At 41.7% G+C, this 25,951-nt stretch overlaps 1 protein-coding gene across 5 annotated transcripts in view; it reads right to left on the reverse strand.

Moving 5' to 3' along the window:
- Positions 1 to 25,951, reverse strand: part of LOC129732086 (protein madd-4) — a 588,842-nt gene that overhangs the window by 226,957 nt on the left and 335,934 nt on the right. For all 5 annotated transcript variants that reach the window (XM_055692596.1, XM_055692595.1, XM_055692594.1 and 2 more), the window contains exon 2: positions 22,481 to 22,551. In XM_055692596.1, the coding sequence (XP_055548571.1) occupies positions 22,481 to 22,510 (30 nt within the window). In that variant the 5' untranslated portion in view covers positions 22,511 to 22,551. The remainder of the gene's footprint in view (positions 1 to 22,480; positions 22,552 to 25,951) is intronic.

The following is a 25,951-nucleotide window of genomic DNA, read 5'->3' on the forward strand; positions in this document are numbered from 1 at the left end:
ACCGAATTGTGAAAATCACGAAACTTCATTATCTCAGAAAGTACACAACCGATTTGATCAATAGTATTATCAGATGAACGGGCTAGTTAAGGGTTAACTAATGAATTATTATTTAACACGTTAATTCAAAGTTTGGCTGCCCTATACGTTCCCATTTCATTTGATTATAATCGAACTAAGCAACCGTTATGAATTAAATTGTTAATAAAACAACGAAAGTCTATTATCTCAAAGATTACACGACTTATTTGAACATAACTTGTGTCATAAGAACGAGTCATCTCTCAAACTTACAAATAACAAACTTCGTAACAATTTGATATGTGGTTCAAAAGTTATGGAAAGAAAATAAATTCAAAGGCTATTTAAAACTATACCTGCAATGATCGATATATGTGGCCTCAATATAATTTAAATGCGGTATCGTACCATTTGAATGTTCCCGGTATCGTGAGTGGATTGTTCGAAATTAAGAGTCATTTACGTACATTACGTCAAAATTTCATATTTTATACTTAAATTACAACATCATTATTTTAGAACCCAAAAAGTGAATACACATTTATTGGAATGAAGCGTTCATGTAAATCTATTTTTACAAATAATAAGTTTGAATTAGAAAGGCTGGGTCTGACCGCTAGGTGGATTAATTTAGGTTTTTTATAATGCAAACATTACACATAGGGTATTGAAGGTCCGGCAAGTAACCAGTTCAGTTTCCGGGAAGGTAGGTCCACGTTGGATATTGTTTTCTTCATCACCAAAATGGCGGAGGTAGCACTCCAGCACAAAACAAGAGGCATCCGCTAATGCGCAATCGCAACACTTAAGGTGAAGAATGCGTTCAATATCACCAGCTGGAACTTCAGAGCGCTCGTGCTTAGAAGCATTCGCGTATTGATGTCGCTGTACAAGATTTTGGAAAATTTCTTCCACAATCGAGTACTTGTTTACAACACGGAGGAGAGTCAGAAGTGCGTCTTATTAAACGCAGGAGTTCCGCAAGGTTCCATTTTTGGCCCGGTGTTGTGGAATGTCATGAATGATGGTGTGTTGTAACTCAAGCTCCTTGTAGGAGCTGTGATCGTCGGCGTTGCAGATGATATAACGTTACGAGAAAGTAGAGTTGTCGGCCGTGCACTGCATACGCATGGCCGAAAACAGGATGCGCTCTAGAAAACTGGAGCTGACCCATCTTTGAAGCTATACACATGTAGACATGGTAGACGAGTGTGCTTTGGCAGAGCTGCATGCCACCACGGGTCGGCGCGTGGCGACCGCCGAGGTCACGTTATATGAGGGCAACCGCTGACAGTACCTAACAGCCTCCGACCAGCAGCGGGAGATTGCCTAGGGAAGGTGAGGGTCGGACACTGGGCCGTCGACTCCTCGTAAATGCCACAATTACCCGGAAGCATCTCTGACGGAGCGAGTAGTGCCGCTCCCATCAACCAAATGCACTCCCTCGCCCATTGGGGCCGACACCAGTAAGGTCCAAATTATGGCAACTGGCAGCGAACGAAACGGATTCGAGTTGGATACGATAAGGAACCATGACCAAGGGCTGGCACCTGCATCGAGCTCCCTTAGTAAAGTCGCGTGACAGCGGCTTGAAACGGCGAGATGGTACCCGGTGCAGGAGTCTCCGTCCCGTAAAATCTGGCAGGCCTTCCAGTACGTTCCGCGTCCTTTGCCTGGTGGGAATCAGGCAGAGAAGGATCAGATGGGGGGAACTAGTCATAGGACAAGATGCCCCTTTCCTGACTTACGCGGGCGGGGGCGTCATAGTGCTCATAAGGTGCTATGGCGACCCCCCTTACCCAGGGCCTCACTGCTTCGGCATAGATTACCATGGGACCATACAAGCGACTTCTCATTTATGGACAAGGATAGCGGCTGGAAGGGGGACCCAATTAACAAAAATGAGCCAAACCAAAAACCAAAAAGAGACGGGTGCGGAGGGGTTACCAAATCCCTTCGCACGAGGTGGCATCCAGCGGTTTCCGCAGAAGAAGGCGGAGACGGATGCGGCGAAGTCTGGAATTGGGAAAACGGCGAATCCGTCGGTGTCCACACCAGACATCTCGGTAGACGGTCCCTTGCTAGTCAAGGCCGTCGAAAGGTGCATGGACACGCGGCCAAGAGTAGCAGCGTTGTCCGAACAACTCGACGCTATAATCGAGTTCTCGGCGAATAGGCGGAATATCGCTGGCGGCCTGAAGCAGAGCCTCCTCCTGCTTCGGGCCACTATTGATGAAGCCAGTAAGGAGCACGAAGAACTTTTAGCTCGGGTGAAGGCGGCCGAGAAAGAGGTAAGGACCAGAAGGGCGACTGCATCTAAAGATGTGCAGACAGGCGCCCCCTCGTTCGCGGCGGCCTGCTCTACAGGGCAGGTCGCTAAGCGAACGAGGCAGTCCCCGGGGGAAGCGGCCCCCGGGAACCCCAAGAAAAGGTTGGTTGTGCTACTCCCACGGGAGAACACACCAACCGGTTCAAGGTCCGCCGCGGTAACGGCACAAGTGGAGGCTACGGGCAACCCTTGGACTACTGTAGAGGGTAGGAGGCGTCGGGAAGGTGCGACGCGCCAAGACGGCGGAGTGGCCAGAGGACCGAAAAAGGTCAAAAAGGCGCGGAGTAGGGGTGATGCCCTCATACTCAAGAAGAACGGGTCGAAATACTCAGAAGTCTTGAAGAAGATGAGGGGGGAAACCCAGCTCAAGGATCTGAGGGCGGATGTGCGGAGTATCCGCCGATCTCGCACTGGCGAGATGATACTTGAGCTCCGGAAGGACGCCAAGAACAAGGGGGCTGCCTATAAAACGGTAGCTGAAAAGGTCCTAGGGAAGGAGGTGCAAGTGCGGGCACTCACCTCAGAGGTGACTCTCCAGCTTAAAAACCTGGACGAAATCACCGAGAGGTACGACATTGCACAAGCCCTCAAAGTGAAGTGCGGGGTGGAGGTGGCTAAGGAGTCAATCCGCCTCCGCAAAGGTCCGGCCGGGACCCAGATAGCTACCTTCCGACTACCGTCGGCGAATGCTAACCTGGCCCTGCAAGAAGGCAAGTTGAAGGTCGGCTGGTCTGTATGTCCTCTGGGCATACTACAGTAACCAGACATTTGCTTCCGGTGCTTTGAGGGTGGACATAAGTCCTGGACCTGCAAGGGGCCCGATAGGAGCCAGTTGTGCAGGCGATGTGGAGATGCAGGCCATAAAGCGAAGGACTGTGGGGAGTCTCCCAAGTGTATGGTATGTTCCGGGAAACGGGACGCCAAACACTTTATGGGAGACCTCAGGGGCCCAGCCGGTAAGCCGGCTGCGAAACCACGGGCGTAAGGGTGACGCAACTGAACCTGAACCATTGCTTCGCGGCTCAGCAGCTGCTACACCAAGCAGCCACTGAGTCGTTGTCGGACATCGCCATCATATCGGACCCCTACCGTATCCCTCCCGGAAACGGTAACTGGGTTGCGGATAGGTCCAGTATGGCGGCCATATGTACGACGGGCAAGTTCCCGGTTCAGGAGGTTGTGTCAACCTCAGAAGAAGGGTACGTAGTTGCTAAGGTGAACGGAGTGTTCTACTGCAGTTGCTATGCTCCGCCACGTTGGTCTACCGAAAGGTTCACCCTGATGGTCGATACCGTATCCATGGAGCTAACGGGCCTAACGCCGTTGGTGGTGGCGGGCGACTTCAACGCTTGAGCTGTTGAGTGGGGAAGTCGCTTCACGAACCAGAGGGGCCAGATCTTGTTGGAGGCTTTGGCAAAGCTCAACCTAGATCTGGCCAACGTTGGGAACAAAAGTACATTTAGCAGAAATGGCGCGGAGTCGATCATCGACGTGACGTTCTCCAGCCCAGGACTGATCAAGAACTGGAGGGTAGACGATGGCTACACTAATAGCGACCACCAGGCGGTCTGTTTTAGTGTAGACATCAACGAGAGGCGGCAAGCAACGAGTAGGGCCAACACTCCGTTCGCCCGCGGGTGGAAGACATCGCATTTTGATGCCGAGGTATTTGAAGAGGCAATTAGACGAGAGCGCGAGGGGGGCAATCGGCTTCGCTCGACGCCTGACCAACTAGTTGCTATGCTATCTCGGGCGTGCGACGCCACCATGCCTAGGACTCGCCAACCTAGGAATGGGAAGCCACCGGTCTACTGGTGGACTGACGAGATAGCGGACCTCCGCAGTGCGTGCCTCCGTGCGAGACGGAGGATGCAGCGTGCGCGAACAGACGAACAGAGGACAGAGCGCCGCGCAGCATTCAGTTCTGCCAGATCGACGCTGAAGAGTGCGATTAAGGCCAGCAAGAGGGCCTGTTTCGATAGGCTATGCGCGAGTGCGATGACCAGCGATGCTGGAGCGAATCATCGAGGGACTCTTTTCGCGCCACGAGCCAAGTCCTTGGCCTCCGGCGGTCGAGTCCCACGTCCGACGTTCCAGTATCTCAGACACAGACCAGGGATGGTCGGCCAACTTGCCGAGCATCCAATCCGTGGGCGACGACAGCCGTGTCGAGGTTCAGGAGGAGGCAAGGGTTACGAATGAGGAACTCATCGTGATCGCCAACTCTCTAAAGGTGAGCAAGGCACCGGGACCGGATGGCATCCCTAACCTGGCAATCAGACTGGCGATAAAAACGGCCCCCGGGCTGTTTCGAGTAGTCATGCAGAGGTGCCTGGATGACTGCCTCTTTCCGGATAGGTGGAAGCGGCAGAAATTGGTCCTACTGCCGAAGGCTGGGAAACCACCAGGTGACCCATCGGCATATAGGCCTATCTGCCCGCTAGATACGACGGGCAAGGTACTTGAGAGGATTATCCTCAACAGACTCGTGAGGTACACAGAGGGTGTAAACGGTCTGGCAAGCAACCAGTTCGGCTTCCGGAAGGGCAGGTCCACGCTGGATGCCATCGCCTCCGTCACCAAGACGGCGGAGATGGCACTCCAGCGCAAGAGAAGGGGAATACGCTATTGCGCAATCGTCACGCTTGACGTGAAGAATGCGTTCAATTGCGGTAGTTGGGACTCCATAGCGCTCGCGCTCAGGAGCATCCACGTACCGGTGTCGCTGTACAAGATTCTGGAAAACTACTTCCAGAATCGAGTACTGGTTTACAACACAGAGGAGGGTCAGAAGTGCGTCCCAATCACCGCCGGGGTTCCGCAAAGTTCAATCCTGGGTCCGGTGTTGTGGAATGTCATGTATGACGGGGTGTTGAAACTAAAGTTTCCTGTAGGGGTTGTGATCGTCGGCTTTGCAGACGACATAACGCTAGAGGTTTACGGCGAGTCGATCGAAGAGGTCGAGTTGACGGCTGCGCATTGCATAAGGAAGGTCGAGGACTGGATGCGCTCCAGGAAACTGGAGCTTGCGCACCATAAGACGGCGGTCACGGTTGTGAACAACCGTAAATCAGAGCAACAGGCGGTGGTCAGTGTCGGAGACTGTACCATCACCTCAAAGCGATCGTTGAAGCTCTTGGGGGTTATGGTCGACGACAAGCTCACGTTCGGGAGCCACTTCGACTATGCCTGTAAGAGGGCCTCATCGGCTATTGCAGCACTATCTCGTATGATGTCCAATAGCTCAGCGGCAGCCTCCCAGATTGTCCTGGAGCTACAACGTGTGTGGCGGGTCAATCACCAACACGCCAGTGGTAGCTAACTACCAGTCTCCAGGTAGTTAGCTAGGAGGTAATAAGAGTAAAGAGGGTGCATCACGCACAAAAGCCACTTCCCGACGTTATACTTAACCGTCGTTCCGGGAAGACCAGGGCTGGAGACTGGAGGGGTTTTAGTGGGTCGAGACAGGGATCAGTAGGTGTCTGGGGGAGTGTAACTACCCCAGCATCTCTCCCCTAGTCTCATCCCCACACCCTGAGTTCTCTTCTCAGGTGTCTGTTTGCAGATTTCCCCGCCACCTTTGAAAAAAAAAAAAAAAAGACGAGTGTGCTTCAAAGCACTAGGTATTGTCAGTTCTCGTGGTAAACTGGAAAGGCCCTACAGACTTATGTGCCTAGGGGTTGAGGTACAGTGTCATATATCTGTGTATTGTCCGGCATGATGCCTATCAGTATCGCCATTGAGGAGGATGTAGAGTGCTTTGATCAACGTGACATAACGAGGTACCAGAAGGAGGTTAGATGGAAGCAGCGACTTATGCTGGTAGTATTCGCATGAGTTGGGAGACGCCATGCATAAGTGAACTTCCACCTGACACAGGTACTGTCAGACCATGATTACTTCCGGCAGTATCTACACCGGTTTGGGCACGTGGGTTCCCTGCGTGTTTCGATTACATGGATGCTTTGTGCGTGCTAAGAGTGACAGACCCTACTCCGGACATCTTAGCTCGGAAGCTGTGTGAGGACCAGGACATCTGGAGCGCGTTTTGGGAAGATGCCTCGCAGAAAGTCCTGGAAGTACAACGTATTTGATGAGTCAACCACCAACAGCCAAGTGGTAGATAACTGTCATGATACAGGAGGTTAGCTGGAAGAAATAAGATTGAAGAGGGTGCATCAAGCCCCAAAAGCCGCTTCCCGACGTATTTCTTAACCGTCGTTTCGGGAAGATAAGGGCTGGAGACTGGAGGGGTATTAGTGGGTCCGGATCAGGTCGAGTAGTTACTTTGGAAAAGTGCAACACCAAGTTCCGTAAGAACAACAAGTGTCCTAACACCACTCCCCATAAATTTACCCCACTCCCTGAGCTCTCTTGTCGGGTGTCTGTGAGCAGATTTCTCCACTACTATGGAAAAAGAAGTTACACTTGACAAAACCCGATTTTCAAAGCGCCATTCACCTATTGACAAGCGCAGTCTAAAAGCTACACATGAAAAAATAAATAATGCTTGAACATAATACTTTACAGAGTTAAAATTGTGAGACTGATTGACCGTTATGTACTCGGCAATTTTTACACACGTAAGTACTCGGCAGGGTATCCGGGTACCGACAAGTGAATAGTGAATAGTCTATGGGGCGAAAGAGCCATTGGTTCTCATATGGTTCCCGTAAATCCGGATCTTCGGGATCATGTTCAAGGCCGGAAATCTGCTCCGAAATGGCCTTTTAGGACAACTTATCAAATGGACTTAAAATGAATAACAATCAACTCCTGGAGTGATTTCACGAATTTTGTTACCAGTGATACCAATGTTGGTCGGTTTTATCGACAATTGTATTAATTTGTCTTACCGGAACATGCTCCCGAAGATCCGGATTTACAGGAACCAGGTTGGTCACTGGTTCATGTCGGTCTCGGATTCTAAAATTTAGACAGATTTTCCAATCATTTGATAGGCCAAGATCGAAAATCGGTCAAGAAATGAAAAAGCAAGAAGCATTTCATTTTGTGGGTACCCGGGTACCCTGCCGAGAGCTTATGGGGTAGAAAAAATTCGAAGTCTTCCCCTTCGACCCTCCCTGCTGCTATAAATAGTCTGATGATGGGAAATGGTTTATTTCCATTAGTTAGGAGCATTTAATAAGTTTCAGCTGGCTGAGTTGAGGTTATCCTTGTTTTTTAATGTAATAAAGTCTGAAAAGGTACCCGGGTACCCTGCCGAGTACATAACGGTTAGGGAATTCATGTTCGGGGATTGATTTCATGAATGTAAAATCGTCTCGGGAATGGTTTGAAACAGAATTTGAGAGAATTTCAATATTGACGTACGGATTTTCATTGATTCATTGAACTCTTGAGAAAATGTTACAAATAGAGGTTTTCTTATCAAATGTTGCGTCAAGGTGACACGAAATCACGATAACTGTACACTGAACATATATTTTAGTTTATTCCACGAAAATGTTGGTTTTACATACAAAACCTTTTGTTGTTTTCTGCAACGAAACCAATGAGTAATAAATATGAAGGTACTTTCGTCAGAACTGTCAAAATTGTTACAGATTTTTATTCGTATACGTAACGAAAGTTTTCAAAAATGAACGCAATCAAGTACAAGCAAACGCTGCATAATATAAATAGTACGAATAATTAGTAAGCTTATGCAATAACAATATACATTATACGAAATCAAAAATAACAAAATACGAAAATTTCGTTCAAGTAAATACTCGTGCTTCCGTTTTTTTTGTTCGTTGTTATCCACTTACGTACGAAAGTACATTTGTGAATTGTGCAAATTATGAGTATTGTTGCAATTCTATTCGATAACTTGCGTGGCTTGTGTGCAACATGAATGTTCTAAAAAATCAACAAAAGTGCTGTACATTCTACAAACTCCATGTTTACGAAATTTGCGTGCAGAGAATAACGAAAAAATATTTCAGTTTATCTTAGTCATCCAACATTAGCAATTATTATATGAGGTAACAGAAACCTAATAGCTGTTTGGATTTTCTTGTATTCCGACACGACTACATGATTTTAGAGTTGATTCCTGGCATCTGGACATCCTCCCGGGCTCTGGAACACCCACGTCGGAAGGTTTCTCGCCATTTTGGACTGTTTCCCTAAAACCTGCACTCGCCATCTTTAATTTCAAAATAGCGGCAGGAGTCGGTTGCAGGTTTCTGGGTATACTGTCAGTTCTTGAAAAAGCACACAATAAGGAAGAAATCGTAAGTCACAATCTTGGTCTATGGGAATCCCCATGGCTTTTGAAATACCAATATTGGGTGGTGTTTGGTAATTTCAAGCTGTTGAAATCACCAGCCGCCATCTTGGGGTTTATAACGACGGCTGTGTTGATTTCTGGCCTATCTGTTAATATTCACATTTAATGATATTAGTTATTTTTTCGGATATCTCTTTTCTGAAAGCTCAACATATCAGCCTAACGGCAGCTAAAAGTAATTGTTTCTTAACGTGACTACAGGGAACCACAGCGAAGAGTTTCTCTACAAACGATGCTCACTTGAACTGTTAACTATTCACTCTTACTTTATCTGCTTCAACTCTTTGGAAAATGTCTTCAAGCGGTACGAAAGATACGCACTGCTCGAAGTTATACAGCCATGTCTGAAACGCATAGATCACTATAAGTTAGTCTTCCCTTTCCACTTTCCGATCTACGCGAGATAAACTTTTCCGCACGTTACGCTTTGCAAATGAATTGTGTCTGATCTGTCAGCAGCCATCAGCGGCGCATTGAACCACCACTGCACTGCGTTGCACCGGTCCCCCTTTCGCTCCACCATGAACCAGATATAGATGACGGTCCAGTAAGCAGCAGAGTTTTCCAATGAATAATATTAAGGACACACTTAGTGACTCTGCCGTTCGATGCGATATGGCACAAGCAAACTGCAAAAGAGAAAGCGGCGCACTCCTTATTCATGGCCATACACGCCGCACTGACTAGCAAGTAGTGGAAGAATAAGTGCCGTGTGCCCTTATCTATTCTGTTCCTACTACAACAGTACTTGAAGAAACTGGTGAAAGTGATAAAGTGTTCCCGGAGCTCGGGAAAGACTAAACCCGATGGATAAAGATACCCTCCTGGCCGGGTGAAGCTGAGTACGAGGGAACAAACACTCAGCCTTAGTTTTACACAATGAAAGGACTCTAGGGATTTTACTTTAGCCTGTGGTGAATGCGAAGGGCGTCGGAAAGTGTATCTAAATACATGTACTTTAAACGACTGAGTAGGGAGATCTAGCCTGCGGTTCACCAGGTGCTCAGCACTTCGGTGGAGAAAGTTTTACAACAAAGCTTTCCTTTCTATCAGTCCCGGTTCGGTATATTTGCGGGTGGAACGGTGTATCAACCCTATCGCCCGGTGCCTTGGCTATCCTCGACGAGAAAGTTTGCGCTCTAATCAGATTACCGAATGTTGGTCCACACAATGATGTTGTCCTCCGACGCGGATTCGGGCTGTTAGTACATCCAGTAGAGCAGGTGCTTATTTTCGGGCGAAGGTACACAAGTTAACGCTAGTTGGGGCTCCCATTTGCAAACATAAACAATAGTAATAACGCTGCCGCAATCAATGACGAGAAGCCGAGGGGGGAGGAGCGGGAGGAGCAGGGATGCAGTTTTCAATTTAGTATTCTGCATTACAAATAGAAGTTTGCATTAATTATCATCCGACTCTATTCGAAAGTGGATGCACGGTTATGGTTTCAAAGTTAGAAGCAGTTGAATGCTTATACAGTCTGCCGGCATTGTTTCGCGTTTTTGCGGAATAAAGCCGTTTCAGCCGTCGCTCATAATTTGTGTAAATTAGGATGGAAAAAGTTTACCGCGTCACATTTCACGTGGATCGAACATTGACCTAACCAAACCGCCAATCATAAACATTGTGATGACTCATGATAGAAACACGAAAACACTGATCCCCTTACCGTCACAAACCCTCGTGGAGCACAATTTCATTGTGACCGGCACAGAAAGCATCCTCCGAACATAGCGAACCCGCCTCGACTAGATGGCATCATGTGTCACTATTTACTAGCAGACACCACTACAGTTATTGCATTCACCCCCCATCGGTTTTGATGTAAATCAATCAACTTTCGAAACCATATCGAATGAGAAATCAGTACAATAAACGAAGCATGGAAGAGAAATTATTTCCCAATGTAGGAAATTGAAACCATCGCGAATCGACTGTGAGTTTGTTGGAATTGATTGCGATGCGTGTGCAAGCTTGGCCGTATGTTCAGGATAACGTATGAATAGGCAGAACAACAGGTTTAAACGTTTAGCGGTTGAAGAAAAAACTATTATTTTTTTACGGAAATATGTGAATTTTGATTGACTTGAAAGCTATGATCCCCCTGGTACATTTTTGCAGTTGTTTTTGTTATTCTCATATTTATGCCAATATGTATGAATATTTGCAACGAATAACTTTAGCAATTGAAAGATAAAAGCATATTAGTTTTCCTAATTTGTGTATGAAAACGTTAAATATAATCAACCTTTATGCTGTGCTGGCATAGCATAGCAGTTTGTAGGTTATTTTGTAAGCAGATAAAAAAATAGGATAAATGAACCTATACTGGACTTCTTACATTCAGTGGACTATTTGCAGGATCAACTCAAGTTATTAAAAAACTCGAGGGATTTCCAGAAAACTTTCATCACGAAACATCTTATCCAGCCAATCTGCATCAGAATCACGAGAAATATTTATAAATTACGGTTTTTGTTAAGAGAAATTGAGTTAATTTGACTAGTGGTCAACTTCTATTTAAAGGGGTCTACTATAGATTAATTTACATTATGTGATTGTTTTAAAACGAATGTTTATTTCTGAAAATTACTTCTAACATGATAATAACTGACCCTGAGAACAAATTTAACATAGAAAAATTGGAAAAAAAGTAGGAGGGTGGTATTCAAGACACGACCGCATGACGTTGACTACCGTATTCTTATAAAAAAAAAAATATTCCATTGAAGCAAATAGTAGAGGGAATTGCAACGCTTCTTTTACAAAACTTCTGTAACAAAATTTCGAGGCACCAAAAGGTACCAGTTGCCGATTATTCTCGTTTAGTGGTTATTCCGTCCAGAATTCCAGCCATTTTGGTATTTTGCAGTAGCCATTTATTACTAAAAGCCACCAGCATAACGGGTGAAACCGGCACGAGATGAACGGTACTATTTTGTCTTTCCTCCTTTCAGCTGCTAACACCTAGCGCTGTCGTGAAATTAACATCAACACAAACATGCATTTTTGCAAGGTTTTTTCCGCTAGCAGCAGCATTTTGTAAAACAGAAAATTCAACTAACCGCTTCTATTATAGGTTTTTTCCGCTAGCAGCAGCAATTGTAAAACATAAAATTCAACTAACCGCTTCTATTATGAAACTGCGAGGCACCAAAAGGTACCAGTTGCCGATTATTCTCGTTTACTGGTAGTCCGTCCAGAATTCCAGCCATTTTAGTATTTTGCAGTAGCCACCAGCATGACGGGTCAAACCGGCACGAGATGACCGGTACTATTTTGTTTTCCCTCTTTTTAGCTGCTAACACCGAGCGTCCGTATGTATCCGGTACGGTTTAATAATGAAACTGATGGGGTGAAATGTTCAAACGATACGTTTTATACCAAGGCTTCGCCAGGTAATTAGAAAGAAGGAGGGGCTACATAGATGATGGAATGGTAGAGACAAATGTTTCTTGAAAGCTGCGCCGGCCGCTGTCGTAATATTAACACCAACACAAACATGCATTTTTGCAAGATTTTTTCCGCTAGCAGCAGCATTTGGTAAAACAGAAAATTCAATTAGCCGCTTCTGTACCAAAATTTCGAGGCGCCAAAAGGTGCCAGTTGCCGATTATAGTTTCCTGGTTAGCCCGTCCAGAATTCCAGCCATTTCAGTGTTTTGCAGTAGCCATTTACTACTAAAGCCACCAGCATAACGGGTGAAACCGGCACGAGATGACCGGTACTATTTTGTATTTCCTTCTTTCAGCTGCTATCACCTAGCGTCCGCATGTCACTGGTGCGGTTTTGGAATCAGAATGATGGGGCGCCGGCCGCAGTCGTAGAATTAACACCAACAAAAAGATGCATATTTGCAAGGTTTTTTCCGCTAGCAGCAGCATAAACATCGGAAACAGAAAGTGACAACAAGAATAACAACAAAGTCAGATCGATTGTATCCGTTAGTGTCGACTGTGCTTGGGAAGAGAGGTAGTGATAGTGTATCTCAAACAATAGTTTGTTTTTGTTACATAAATTTAACCGTAAAAGAATTTCTGATCGATTGATGCCAAAACCTCGAAAACCTGATTATAGATGACTGCAAAATAAGCGCTCAAAACCTGACCACTTTTCTCTGGTTCTCCCTGGTTGAATTACTAGATTTTCAAATTTAGGGGCCTAACTTCGATATAGATTTTAGTCAACGTCAAAAGAAGGTGGGGCTACATAGGTGATGGAATGGTAAGGAAAAATTTTTCTTGAAAGCTGCGCCGGCCGCTGTCGTAATATTAACACCAACACAAACATGCATTTTTGCATGATTTTTTCCGCTATCAGCAGCATTTGGTAAAACAGAAAATTCAATTACCCGCTTCTGTAACAAAATTTCGAGGCACCAAAAGGGGCCAGGTGCCGAATATATTTTTGTTTTTGGTTAGTCCGTCCAGAATTCCAGCCATTTTAGTATTTTGCAGTGCCATTTATTACTAACAGTCACCAGCATAACGAGTAAAACCGGCACGAGATGACCGGTACTCTTGTCTTTCCTCCTTTCAGCTGCTATCACCTAGCGTCCGCATGTCGCTGGTGCAGTTTTGGAATCAAAATGATGGGGCGCCGGCCGCTGTCGTAAAATTAACACCAACAAACAGATGCATATTTGCAAGGTTTTATCCGCTAGCAGCAGCATTTTGTAATAAAACAGAAAATTCAATTAGCCGCTTCTGTAACAAAATTTCGAGGCACCAAAAGGGGCCAGGTGCCGAATATATCCATGTTTTTGGTCAGTCCGTCCAGAATTCTTTCAAGATAGCGTCCGTATGTAGCCGGTACGGTTTAGTAATGAAACTGATGGGGTGAAATGTTCGAACGGTACGTTTTATACCAAGGCTTCGTCAGATAAATAAAAAGAAGGAGGGACTATATAAGTGATGGAATGGTAAGGAAAAATTTTTCTTGAAAGCTGCACCGGCCGCTGTCGTAATATTAACACCAACACAAACATGCATTTATGCAAGGTTTTTTCCGCTTGCTGCAGCATTTGGTAAAACAGAAAATTCAATTAGCCGCTTCTGTACCAAAATTTCGAGGCACCAAAAGGTGCCAGTTGCCGATTATAGTTTCCTGGTTAGTCCGTCCAGAATTCCAGCCATTTAAGTGTTTTGCAGTAGCCATTTACTACTAAAGCCACCAGCATAACGGGTGAAACCGGCACGAGATGACCGGTACTATTTTGTATTTCCTCCTTTCAGCTGCTATCACCTAGCGTCCGCATGTCACTGGTGCGGTTTTGGAATCAGAATTATGGGGCGCCGGCCGCTGTCGTAATATTAACACCAACAAAAAAATGCATATTTGCAAGGTTTTTTCCGCTAGCAGCAGCATAAACATCGGAAACAGAAAGTGACAACAACAATAACAACAAAGTCAGATCGATTGTATCCGTTAGTGTCGACTGTGCTTGGGAAGAGAGGTAGTGATTGGCTGCGCGGTATGATTTAGACAATCGATATTAATTACCAATTTTTCAATAGTGTATCTCAAACAAAAGTTTGTTTTTGTTACATAAATTTAACCGTAAAACAACTTCTGATCGATTGATGCCAAAACCTCGAAAACCTGATTATAGATGACTGCAAAATAAGCGCTCAAAACCTGACCACTTTTCTCTGGTTTTCCCTGGTTGAATTACTAGATTTTCAAATTCAGGGGCCTAACTTCGATATAGACGTTAGTCAACGTCAATAAAACCCTGATTGACTGAGGTGAGGGTCCATTATAAGCCTTTTATTCAAATAACCGTGTTGCATATTCGGCTATCCTTTATTAATAACTTTGGATGGATTTGACCGGTGGGTGGTACTCTGCAGGACGTGGTCCATCCAAAGTAGTTTTACCCTACGTTCACGCATACGCAAATGACAGACTTTGTTTATAGGGTAAAACTACCTTGAATGGACCACACTCTTCAGTGGACCACCGATCAGATTAACTCAATTTATGCGGAAACTCGAGGGATTTCCAGAAAACTTTCATGGTGAAACATCTTACCAAGTTAATTTGCATCAGAATCACGAAAGGTATTTGTAAATTCCAATTTATATCAAGAGATTAGATACAGTTTTTTGTCAGGGTTGTCCACTGAAGGAAGTGGTCCTTCCAAGGTAGTTCTACTCTCAATATTAGTGAGAAGAAAATATCAGAGTGTAATTGGTCATATTAGAGCATTTTAAGCAATAGTGGACCTCCTTACTTTATTAACCCTTAGTGAGTTTTTGCATATATTGGGTGAATTTGTCCACTATAGGTTAATTTATTTCAGGCTGCTTTCTAGAAAACCGAAGTTACAACCAGACTTCCCGTGCACGCGTTTTTTTTTTAAGCGACGAGAGAAATCTTTCTCTCGCTCGTAGAATTTCCATGCATGTGCGACGAGATGAGACACGTCACATGCAATTTGCAGGTTGCTCTTTCGCTTCTCTTTCGGTTCGGATTGCGATGCGCAAGGCGATGTTTCATCGCACTACGAACTGAGCGAGACGCCCGTACTGTACATACTTGATACAGCTCGTGCGCTACAGCTCGTGAGACTTTCTCGTGTACACAGATTTCCTGTACACGCGCTGAAACGACGAGAGGTTTCTTTTCTTTTTTTTTTCTTCGGTAAGAGACTGCGGCGCACCACACGTTGTCTTATCGCTTTACGAACTGCGCGAGACGCCCGTACTGTACTTTAATGAAACTGTATATTAGAGAAATGACAAAGCACTCACCGTTGAGGAAACTGTCAACATCAAAACGGGCGAGCTGTATAATTTTGCATTGCCGTTATCCGTTTTGATGTTGACAGTTGCCTTAACGGTGAGTGTCTCTGCGTCTCTCTGGTGTATAGGCTGCCTACCGTACCTACATACGTTATATGCCGTCAGACCCTTCTGAAGGTGTATTAATCGGAAGAATTCATAAAACTATATTACTACGATCAGATTATCACGAACCTTCAGAACCTGATTTGCAATAGCTATACACTAAGGTCGCTTTTACGCGTTTTTTTACGTGGATTCCGGAATTTACGCGGTATTTTTTTTTTCTTGCGGATTTCGGTTCCTCTTCACTCGGATTGCAGAATTTACGCGGGTTTTTTTTTACGCGGATTCCGGAATTTACGCGGTTTTTTACGCGGCATGTATCCCCCGCATAAAAAGCGACTTTAGTGTACTCAATTCGAAAATTCTATCCAACATCAACATGTACTAGAAAATATAAACAATTTCAATGGTTTTACTATTTTTAACTCCCGAAAAACTTATGTTGTAATTTCAAACCACATTTTTTATCCTTAGAACTACAAAACAGAGTTCTTTCATAAGATAGTCAATGACATCTAAACCGACGAAAGGAACACTTCTGTTAACCAACGTAACACTCTGCATCCGGTGCATTTTCGTACCGTTAGCATAATAAGTATAGTAACAAAACGTTCTTATTTCATGTAAACAAAAGTCGGATGAATTAATCATAGTATTTTGAATTGATAAATAAATGAACTAGGTTATATCATTGATAATTCTAACGGTGTTTTGATGCATGCTGCTATAACACCGTTAATGAAAAAAACATAAAATCCCCTGCCTGTTTCCTTCTGCGCAAAATCAATTTCCTTCTCGCACCATTAGCACAAAGCAACATGCGAGGCAAGCTCGCGAGACGAGCTCACGAGAATTTGCACGCAAGCTGTCTCAAGTACGCGACGCCCATGCACCGCACTCGTTAAGTTGAGAGACGAGATATCTTCGTGTACGTCGCAATAAAAATTCCCATGCGACGAGACATGGCTCGTACGAATGGTAAGTTTTCTCGCTCGCACGCTGCACACAGCACGAAGCGACTGAATGAGAAACGAGACTAGTAGCGCAAAGCACACTGTCTCTTCTTTGTGCGAGCGAGATTTCAGGAAGTCTGGTTACAACCTTGGATTCAAAATGGAATCTAGAGTCATTATGATAGAATAGTAGGTCCGCAGTCGATTTCACTCTTCCGGGTGTTATCTTGGATACAAAAATACCCACATGGGACAGTATTTGACTATTTTATTTTAGTGACAAAGAGGGGACTAAACCAAAGGATTTTCCATCATATTAAGTGAAATTTTAACGAACTAATTTCCATCTTTACAACGACTTTTCACCCGTCAACATTCAAGTTCATTGAAGGCAGACATTGTGTGCAGCAATTTGTTCAAGTCTGTATCATATTTTTCGCTTTCTCAGGTGTTCCCACTATCTACCATTTTTTAGGGAAAGACTTCATATTTTAGTAAACCATTGGAATACTGTTCCGAAAAAATAGAAGAGAGAAGAGCTACTGATGATAATAGAAGAGCTTCTGATGGTTTCTGGTGATTCAAGAGAAGTTTAGTTATGTCGCATATCTATAAAAAGTAAGGTTTTGAGATAACACTAGATCATACATTTCAAAAAGATTTGTCTTGAAAAAACTCGGTTTCGAAAATTTTATGCGCATTTTTACAGAATCAAATAAGTAAAACTTTACCCGCATTGAGGGTACATCAAAGGAACTTTGATTGAGCTCAAATTTTGCATGGGATTTTTTTCCGAAAATACAATTCCAGAAACTGGAATTCGCCATCTTGAATTTCAAAATAGCATTTCTCTGCGAGCAGAGAAGAACAGAGAAACAGCACGATACTGCGAGAAAGGGTGTAGTGTAGCGGAACACGCAACTCTAATGCTGAACAAGAATTAAACGGTGCATATTCACTTTACACTTCTCACGTATTGAGAAGAATACCAAGCATGTGAACGATGTACAACTTCATTTTCAGGTCTGATCGGTCGAAACCTGCGTTTAAAACAAGGTTCTACATTTTTGAAAAGATGAATAATTAGCATCATAAAATCACAATTTCCGTATTTTGCTAGACGCGTAGCTTCCAATCGATTGCTGTAACCAGAAAGAAATTTCTTTAAATTTGGCTGAGTTCAAAGTTAAATGTACAGTTTTCGTGACAATCGCAACGATTACAATTCCAATTTATATCCTCTGTCAGACGCCGTAAGGCATAATTCTACGTCAAAAAATGACACGAGCAGGTCACAAAGCAAATTTTATCGGCATCATTCAGTTCCACTTAAAGTGTGCAAATAAAACAAATACAACACAGTTCGAATTTGTTCGGTTTTCTAACCATAAATTACACCTGCCAGATCGACAGGTACTCCAGCACCATTGCGCATAATTTTCTTTGGGTAGCAGACGACAAATTCGATCTACCACGAATTAAAGCCCAACACGAAACTTTATTTATCGCGTGGCTTTGTCTCCTTCGCTATGACCAGACAATGCACAATAGTCCAGAAACCGAATTTAGGGGGAAATTTAGATCTTGAGCCCGATAACAATATCTAAGAGAAAAACCTTTTTCCACCAAGTTGTTACATATGATATGGTTTGAAAACTATCAAAAAATATGGTGACCAAGTTTTCGATGAAAACAATTTGCAATGTTGACATCTCATTTCGACTCAAAGTTATTTATATTTTTAAATGAATAAATCTGCGGTTGGCAAATGGCTAACTGACAGTTAGTATTTAGAAATATTATGTGATTTCATTCGATTGCAGCAGCTAAATGTGTTTGCTACGGTAAGGCCATTAGGACGAGGGAACTTTCTTTCTTTTCCACATCGCAATGCATATGGGCAACAAGACCCCATACGTTAGCCAGCTTCAACGACGCGACATAGCAGCGCTATTTGACTTCCGCATGTCACTATCAATGTTCAGGCAGCTTCTTCGTAGACGACAATACTCGGTATTTGGTAAAGTGCTCTCTTTGTAATTATTAGCAACAGGCTCGGAACATTTTATCATCAAGACCACCAATGTGTCAGATAAATTAAAAACATAACAATAAACAATAAAGGATATATCGAGCAAATTGGACTCAATATAAGGAAAAATTGTCTAAAATACACTAAGGTCGTTTTTTACACGATGGATGCGTTTCAAATTTGTATGGTCCCGCGTAAAAAACGACTTTTTTGAGTTGTAAATATAACGAAGAAAACCATCCTTAAACGTTTGAACTTCGTTTGAATATGATAGTGGCCAATCTAGAGACCAAAATGCAATATTTTAAATTTTGAGTATTAACACCAAAAATTGTGAATTTTTTTGAAAACTGATATATGATTACTTGTGGCCTAAAACGGAAAACGTGATTGAAATGAGGTCGATATCTTGTACCGTTTTTACGTAAAGGAGGAAAGCAACCCGCGTAAAAAAAAACCGCGTAAAAAACGACCTTACTGTATGTTAATTTTTTTAAAAGCATGATCAAAACCATAATGAATGAATACATTTTGGAAATGAAAGCACACAAGTTTGACTTATCGGTATTTCTTCTTAAGTTAAGAAATAATTCGTTTGAATTTGTTCCAAAAAGATCGAAAATCGATCAACTGGTTCAAAAGTTATGAATATTCGAAAATAAAATATATCGAATGAAGCCGTTTTCATGGTGACCCTATTTCAAAACTGATCACCCTAGTGACCCAACAAAAAATACGGTTTGATTATTTTTGACGAAGATCAATCCATGCAATTTTGAGCACATTTGAACTACTTTGAAGAACCAGTTCCCGAATAGGGTGGCCATAAAAACGGCTTTATTCAATATATATTAGTTTCAAATAGTCATAACTTTCGAACCAGCAGGTCGATTTTCGATGATTTGGATCTAATTCAAGGTAATTATTTTCAATTTCAAGAAAAACCACCGAATTTTATAATTTTGGTCATGTTCTTAAATTCAATTAACTCAAATGCAAAGAATAACATTTTCAAATGTGCTTTTCAAACTGAGATTAAAAGTTTTTTTTGGTTACCCTTAGAAGGAATGATAAACAAATGAAAAAGGCAACTTTTTTATGAAATGCATCTATAACTTTGAGTAGAATTGAGATCTCCGATATCAGCATTGCAAATTGTTTATCTTGAAAAGCCATAAAAGTCATCCAAAGTTAGTTTTCGCAATGACCACAAAATTAACAAGCTTGTAGGGTGTCACTTTCGTGACAACACCAACGGCACTTCTTAGCGCCCCATTTTTTGGAGTGGTTGAATTATAATCAAATTGACTATGAGCTTCAACCACTTCACTATAAAAAAAAATGTTTCATAAACTATCTCTATCCATGATTACAATCCGTTTAGCGGCAACAAATTTATAAGCATTTGAAATCTTACATTCGCCCGTTTCGCTCAATACTCGAATACTCTTCTAAATTAAGACGTAATTTTACGTCAAAACTTTGATTGCACATGTGAATCATTTCGCATTAATTACAATATTTACGAAATAAATAAAGCCTTATAGTGAGATTAGCAGTTGAAAACAGAAAATATTATTTCAAGGGAAAAACGGTTTTTTCAGTCTTAAGGGCGTATCAAAATGCTACTATGTCTTATTTCCGACGTTTCTGCCTTTGGGCTTGGCCTTCTCTAGGGGATATAAAATTATACCGTTTTTCGTTCAGCGTTTAGAGCGTACGAAAAACGATACAACTTTATATCCCCTGGGAAAGGTCAAGTCCAAAGGCCGAAACGTCGGACATAAAACATAGTAGTGTTTTGATACACCCTTAAGACTGAAAAAGCCATATTTCCCTTGAAATTTTATGTTACAGTGCACACTGGGCCAGAAATGGAATCTAGCGGAACGAAATTATTAGCGCTCTCAGGGCTTGACCAATCGGTCTCCGATCTTCTACAAAGTCTCTTGGTATAGTAAGGGCTTCATTTTGGATTTTTGGATTAGTTCGGAATTCAGCCGTGAAGGTTGCGATGCTACACTTCTTCCCTTACACGGTATAGCTTTGCGGTTTTCGACGAAGTTGTAGATCTCAAAATTCTATGAAGCTTTACAGAATATACAAAATTTCTAACTCTTCAAGTTTCAGAGATTTAGAGATCTTTATGAATCTAGTTCGCAACGATCCGAAGTATGTTGATTAAGGAAATTGCATATTCTTTGGTGATTTTAATGTTTCGAATCACAAAACTATTTCAAAAAACGTAAAACTCAAACAAACTCATCAAAACTTGTAAATTCCCAAAAAATTTCAAGAGACAGGAATTTTGTTTCTTCTACGAAGTTACATAAAATTTTCTGATCTAAAACTTTGTCGAAAACTGCAGAGCTCTAGCGTGTAAGTATAAAAAGTTGGTGTCGAAGCGTCATCTCTGCGGCCAAATTGCGAACGTCAAGTTGAAGTTCTTATTACACTGAGAAACTTTACTGAAGACTGCAAATAGGTTGGATAGAGTATCAGAGTACTGGATCGTGTATTTCATTCAATAAAAACATAGCAATTGTATTTTTATACGAAATTTATGGTTATATTCAAATTGAAATATCACAAAAACACAAAAAACTTCTTTCAAAATTTCAGAAAATAAAGATTTTTTGATGGACAATTTTTAGAAAAAATCATGGTTTGCTAATACTTGCTAACCTATGAGATATCTAATTCACAAAATTATGTATTTTTTTCAAATTTTGTGTAATATTTTCACTTAAGTGCTTTAAAAACTTCTGTACTCGAAAAAAAACGACGTAATAATTCAATTTCTCTCGAGAAAAAATTTGTAAGAAATTAATTCGAGTGAACTGATAAAATTATCACAATAAAACGTGAAATTCAGACAAATTTTATAAAAACTCGTAGATCTCTTAACTTGAAGAGTTAAAAATTTGGTATACTCTGTTAAGTTTTAAAGAATTTAGAGATCTACAACTTCGTGGAAAACCGCAAAGCTCCACTGTGTAAGGGAAAGAAGTTAGCATCGCAACGCCACCTTCGCGGCTAAATTCCGAACTAATTCAAACATCCAAAATGAAGCCCTTACTATACCAAGAAACTTTGTAGAAGATTGGAAACCGATTGGTCAAACCCTGAGAGTGCTAATAATTTCGTTCCGCTGGATTCCATTTCTGGCCCAGTGTGCAGTGGTCTTTAAATTTGAAAAAAAAAATATTATTATAAATTGTATGGTTATAATTTTATAAAAGATAATAACGAATTTTTGTAAAATTTCTGGTTCATTTGCATATTTAATTATCAATGGCTTCTTGACTATTAGCACTGCAAAAAATTGTGACCTTTTTAGATTGTATATATTAGGTTAACTTAAGCTTAAGCTCACAGTGCTATCAACTTTTTGTTTTCATATCTAATTCATTTTCTACTTTCAATATTAGTGAATTCAAAAATTTTTAAGCTTAGTTTTAACGCTCTGGTTTGAGCTACTTTTTACTCAACGACATAATTTTTAGTCTCAAATTTCTGAAACGTTAATTTTATTTGTTTCTATTGAACCGGATCTAAGTTCATTCCTTAATACAAAAATATATAGCTCTGATCAAGTTACGCAATTTACAATTGTAGGTGTCTTGAAAAAGTCCTCCGTGCGCACGACTATGTAGTGTGAAGTTTCAGTTGTCCCACAGTACTAAACTCGTTCTCTAGGCACAATTTCATGGACATGCAATTTTTCGGATTACCATCGCTCTTCCCTATCAAGAACCTCAAATGCCAAGATGCGTCTAAACATTTGGTACGTTGTATCGTTCACCATTCCCTCGAAGGCAAGCCATTAAAAATTAGTTTCAGCTTATTTTCGTAACGGCTGCTGCGTTCGCCCATCTTGTATTTTAAATATAAATGCAATCAATCGATTTGCAATTTACCCCTTCTCTCCCCCCTACTGGAACGGTCGAAACCGTGCGAAGCGAAAGACCGTTATGATTTGTTGGTGGTACTTACTAGCAGCAGTATTATTTCCTTGAAATCCATGTTTTATCAACTCAGATCGTCTACCATTTTTTATTTATTATCTGAAAAAAAGAGAGAAAAAGATAGAAAAAATTACTTTATTGAATATTGCCTCGATCGACGATAAAAGCACTGTTCGCTCGGTAGCACCACTAGCGAATCTGGTTTGGTTGATTGTTGAGTGCGATAAAAGGAAACTGCCAGCTGAAAGTGGGGTCAGTATTGCGCGCTCGAATTTCCATTCGCCTGTCATATGCAGAAGCGAACCAAACACCGGAATGACCAGCTATTCCCGATTCTCTTTGCGGAACTAGGTCCCCTCTACGTGGTGGTCGTTCTCGGACGTTGACTGCGACTAGATGTTTGAGTTACACTTTCGGCGAGGTTCATTTAAGCTCGAAAATTCACAAGTGAGGAAGTCTTGCACCAGAAAGGCATTTTACTTTTCATCGACTTTTCAGTTCCAAGAGTAGCGAAAGGTTTTCTTTTATTTTTTTGCTCGCTTATTTTACCAGGCATTCATCCTGGCGACAGGAATATGAAAGCGGGGATTCTGCCTTTGGCAGAGATTCTCCTTTTTTTCGCTGATGTGGTTTGACACAATCGACGGCATAAATTTGATTGGAAAATGGGATCGAGTTTTATGATTTTATAATTGGCCGCAAGCGTTTGGTGAATTGCGCTGTGGCGGGGATAATTTTTACTGCGCGTCGAAATTGACATTTTTGAATTTTGTTTAATCTTGAGTACAACAAGTGAAGTTGCTATTATTGAAAACGGCAAACACGCAGCGATGCATGGTTTGGTTTGGGGATTGTCAATGTAGTTATCGATTTTTTTTTGTACACCACTCGTAAAAAACAAAACCAGCAATTCTCTGCAGTCCTCAGAAATATACTCAAATAACCAGAAAAAAATCAGCCTATCGCCCCTAGGATTGTTGGTGAGCTCCAATCTGGAATACCTAAAGCTTGCGGAAGGCTAAAGGATGAAGTCACAAAGCCCTCATATAAGAGCTTTGGCAGCCTACGGGTGCGTGATCTCGGGTGTCAGATGGGAGCTGAGGGACATGATGAGAATCAGATACCTTTGCATTATTAGTCTTTCATTCTCGGATCTCGGCAATCTTCTATGCGGGGAAGAATATGGCAATGCTAAATGACTTTATTGCAAATTTTATTGCATGTGGTATTATTTAGTATGCGTGTAGGTAATTTCATTACCGACAAAATAATTTTCTTATATCATTTTTTCCTGTTATTGTTTCGACGACTTTATGTCTAGTTTGATGGCGAAGTTATGGTCTAGATGTCTGGGTATGTGATAAATGAAGGGGCATAAGTTCACCATCTGAACGAAAATTGATCAGTCTCTGGCGTTTCATCTGAAGCTAAGTATTGTTTTAGATGTTCATTTGTTTATTAGATAGTAACTCAATTTAATTACAATTAAGCGAAATAATTTCTTCTGCATTGTTTTTTGAGACAAGTTTTCTGGTTCTAAAACACCATTACGGTGCATAAAAATTGGGTTATTTTGGTATTGCAGCTGAGTATACGCGAATTGAAATAATTTAGTTGTTGAAGGATCAAATTTTTAGTGCTTTTGGGTCTTTGTGATGAGAAGGTTGACTGACAGATGCATAGTACGTAAATTCGGGAATGTGCGCAAATATATGTCTACTTCGAATATGAAGGGGTATTTGTAATAGTTAAAAAAAAAAACAACTATTTAGCGTCTAGTCGATTCCGTTTTTATTTTCGATTATTAAGTGCATTGAAAATAATGTAATCTCCCGTTGACTTTTGTCTTGTTTTGCCATATTACGGATAACAATCCGTTGCGGTTCCGGGCGGTGAAAGGATAGGCTCTTGTTTCGATGTTTTGACTATTCACGACTTCAAAAATTTACACATCATAAGTTTATTGGTAACATGATAAATACTAACTAGGAACTGTATCAAACAAAGCAGCTCTATGAAACAGTAGTTTGTCTGATTTTACTAATTCTTACGTGGTTTATTTGATGTAAGCCAAAAAAGTGTATTTTATCAAAGAGATATTGTAATTTTTCGTCCTCGGTTACGACTGAAAGTAATAAAGACAATTTCGTCGCAGTTGGTTTCAGTTCCAAGAATTACTTTGAAGCTTGAGAAGTGGTTCTTCTTCAGTAGGTGTAATTTTTGTTAAGAATTCAGTTCATAATGTTAAAAATGTCCAGGTGTGCTTACATTAATACTTGCCAAATGGGACCTCTATTTCGTAATTATTATGCTTTCACGTAGTTGCCGTGGACGAGTTCTACACGAGTGTAAGTCAATTTCTGCTTCGGTTGGTGTGAGTCCATATTCCCAACGGACTTCTGTGAAAATGTTCTTTGTTGGCAGACCATCCGATCCGATGCTAAAAGCATTCCGATGCGGGTTGGCGTAAATCCTTCTACGCAGACTGATGGATTCTGGTCCTTTATGAAAGGCAAAGGTTTTTTTTGGAAGCAGTGAGTGGTGAATTAGATTCGTCAATAATGTTGGCGTTCTGTTTGATATTACAGGAATGGACATTGTCATTGATGCTGTTCCGCAATTTCACCTTGTCGGTTTTTTTGTTGTTTTCTGCATTTTTGTGCGACTTTCTCTGCTTACCAAACCTACTTCAAATGAACCCACTCGTTCGGATAAAATAATTATTGTTTGGTTTGACAGAAAAAGTTTTAGAAGCATTGGAAGTAATTTCACATTTCTATAAGTACGAAAACAAAACATCTACGCTTTCCTACAATCGCTTACATATGACACGAAGACTTTTACTTTTTACGGAAATGCAATGACTTTATGCATCCTGCAGGTGAATCAGAAAGATCTGAGGTGAATATGTTGTTCAATACTGGATCTAAGATTAAACCTTGAGGTAAACCTACTCTGGCAGAAAATTCACCAGATTTTGCAATCTGGTAGATAACCTACAGAGTTCGATCAGGTAATTAATATTTAACCGAACAGGTAAAAAAACGATAAAAAGCAAAGCAAAGCCTTGCTGCTACATTCCGTATCGGAACTCGATCTTCCGCTTTTTTCGTGTTGTATATTTTCGTCACTGCTACTATTTTTTTGATATTTTGTGACCTTCTGTTTATTATACACAGACTTCGCAGCCAACTGTTAAGTATACAGTACAATTGCGGGCTAGCGCTAGGATCCTAGTGACACCAACTGTCTCCCCTGAGCCGTGATTCGAACATACGATGATTGGCTTGTTGAGTCAGCATCGAGACCAGTTAGGAGGTTTACGATCACCATCTTCAAATAATGAAATAGGCTATGAAAATTTCTCAACAGTCCTCGAAAGCTTCAAAAGGATTTTCAATATGGTTTCAATCTTTTGACTTCGACTTCGATAACGATTCACACAACATTTATTTTGAAACATTGTTAATGATAAAAGTTGTTTAAATTGGAATTGCTT

Source organism: Wyeomyia smithii, chromosome 3 (genome assembly GCF_029784165.1).
Source record: "Wyeomyia smithii strain HCP4-BCI-WySm-NY-G18 chromosome 3, ASM2978416v1, whole genome shotgun sequence".
Lineage (NCBI taxonomy): Eukaryota > Metazoa > Arthropoda > Insecta > Diptera > Culicidae > Wyeomyia > Wyeomyia smithii.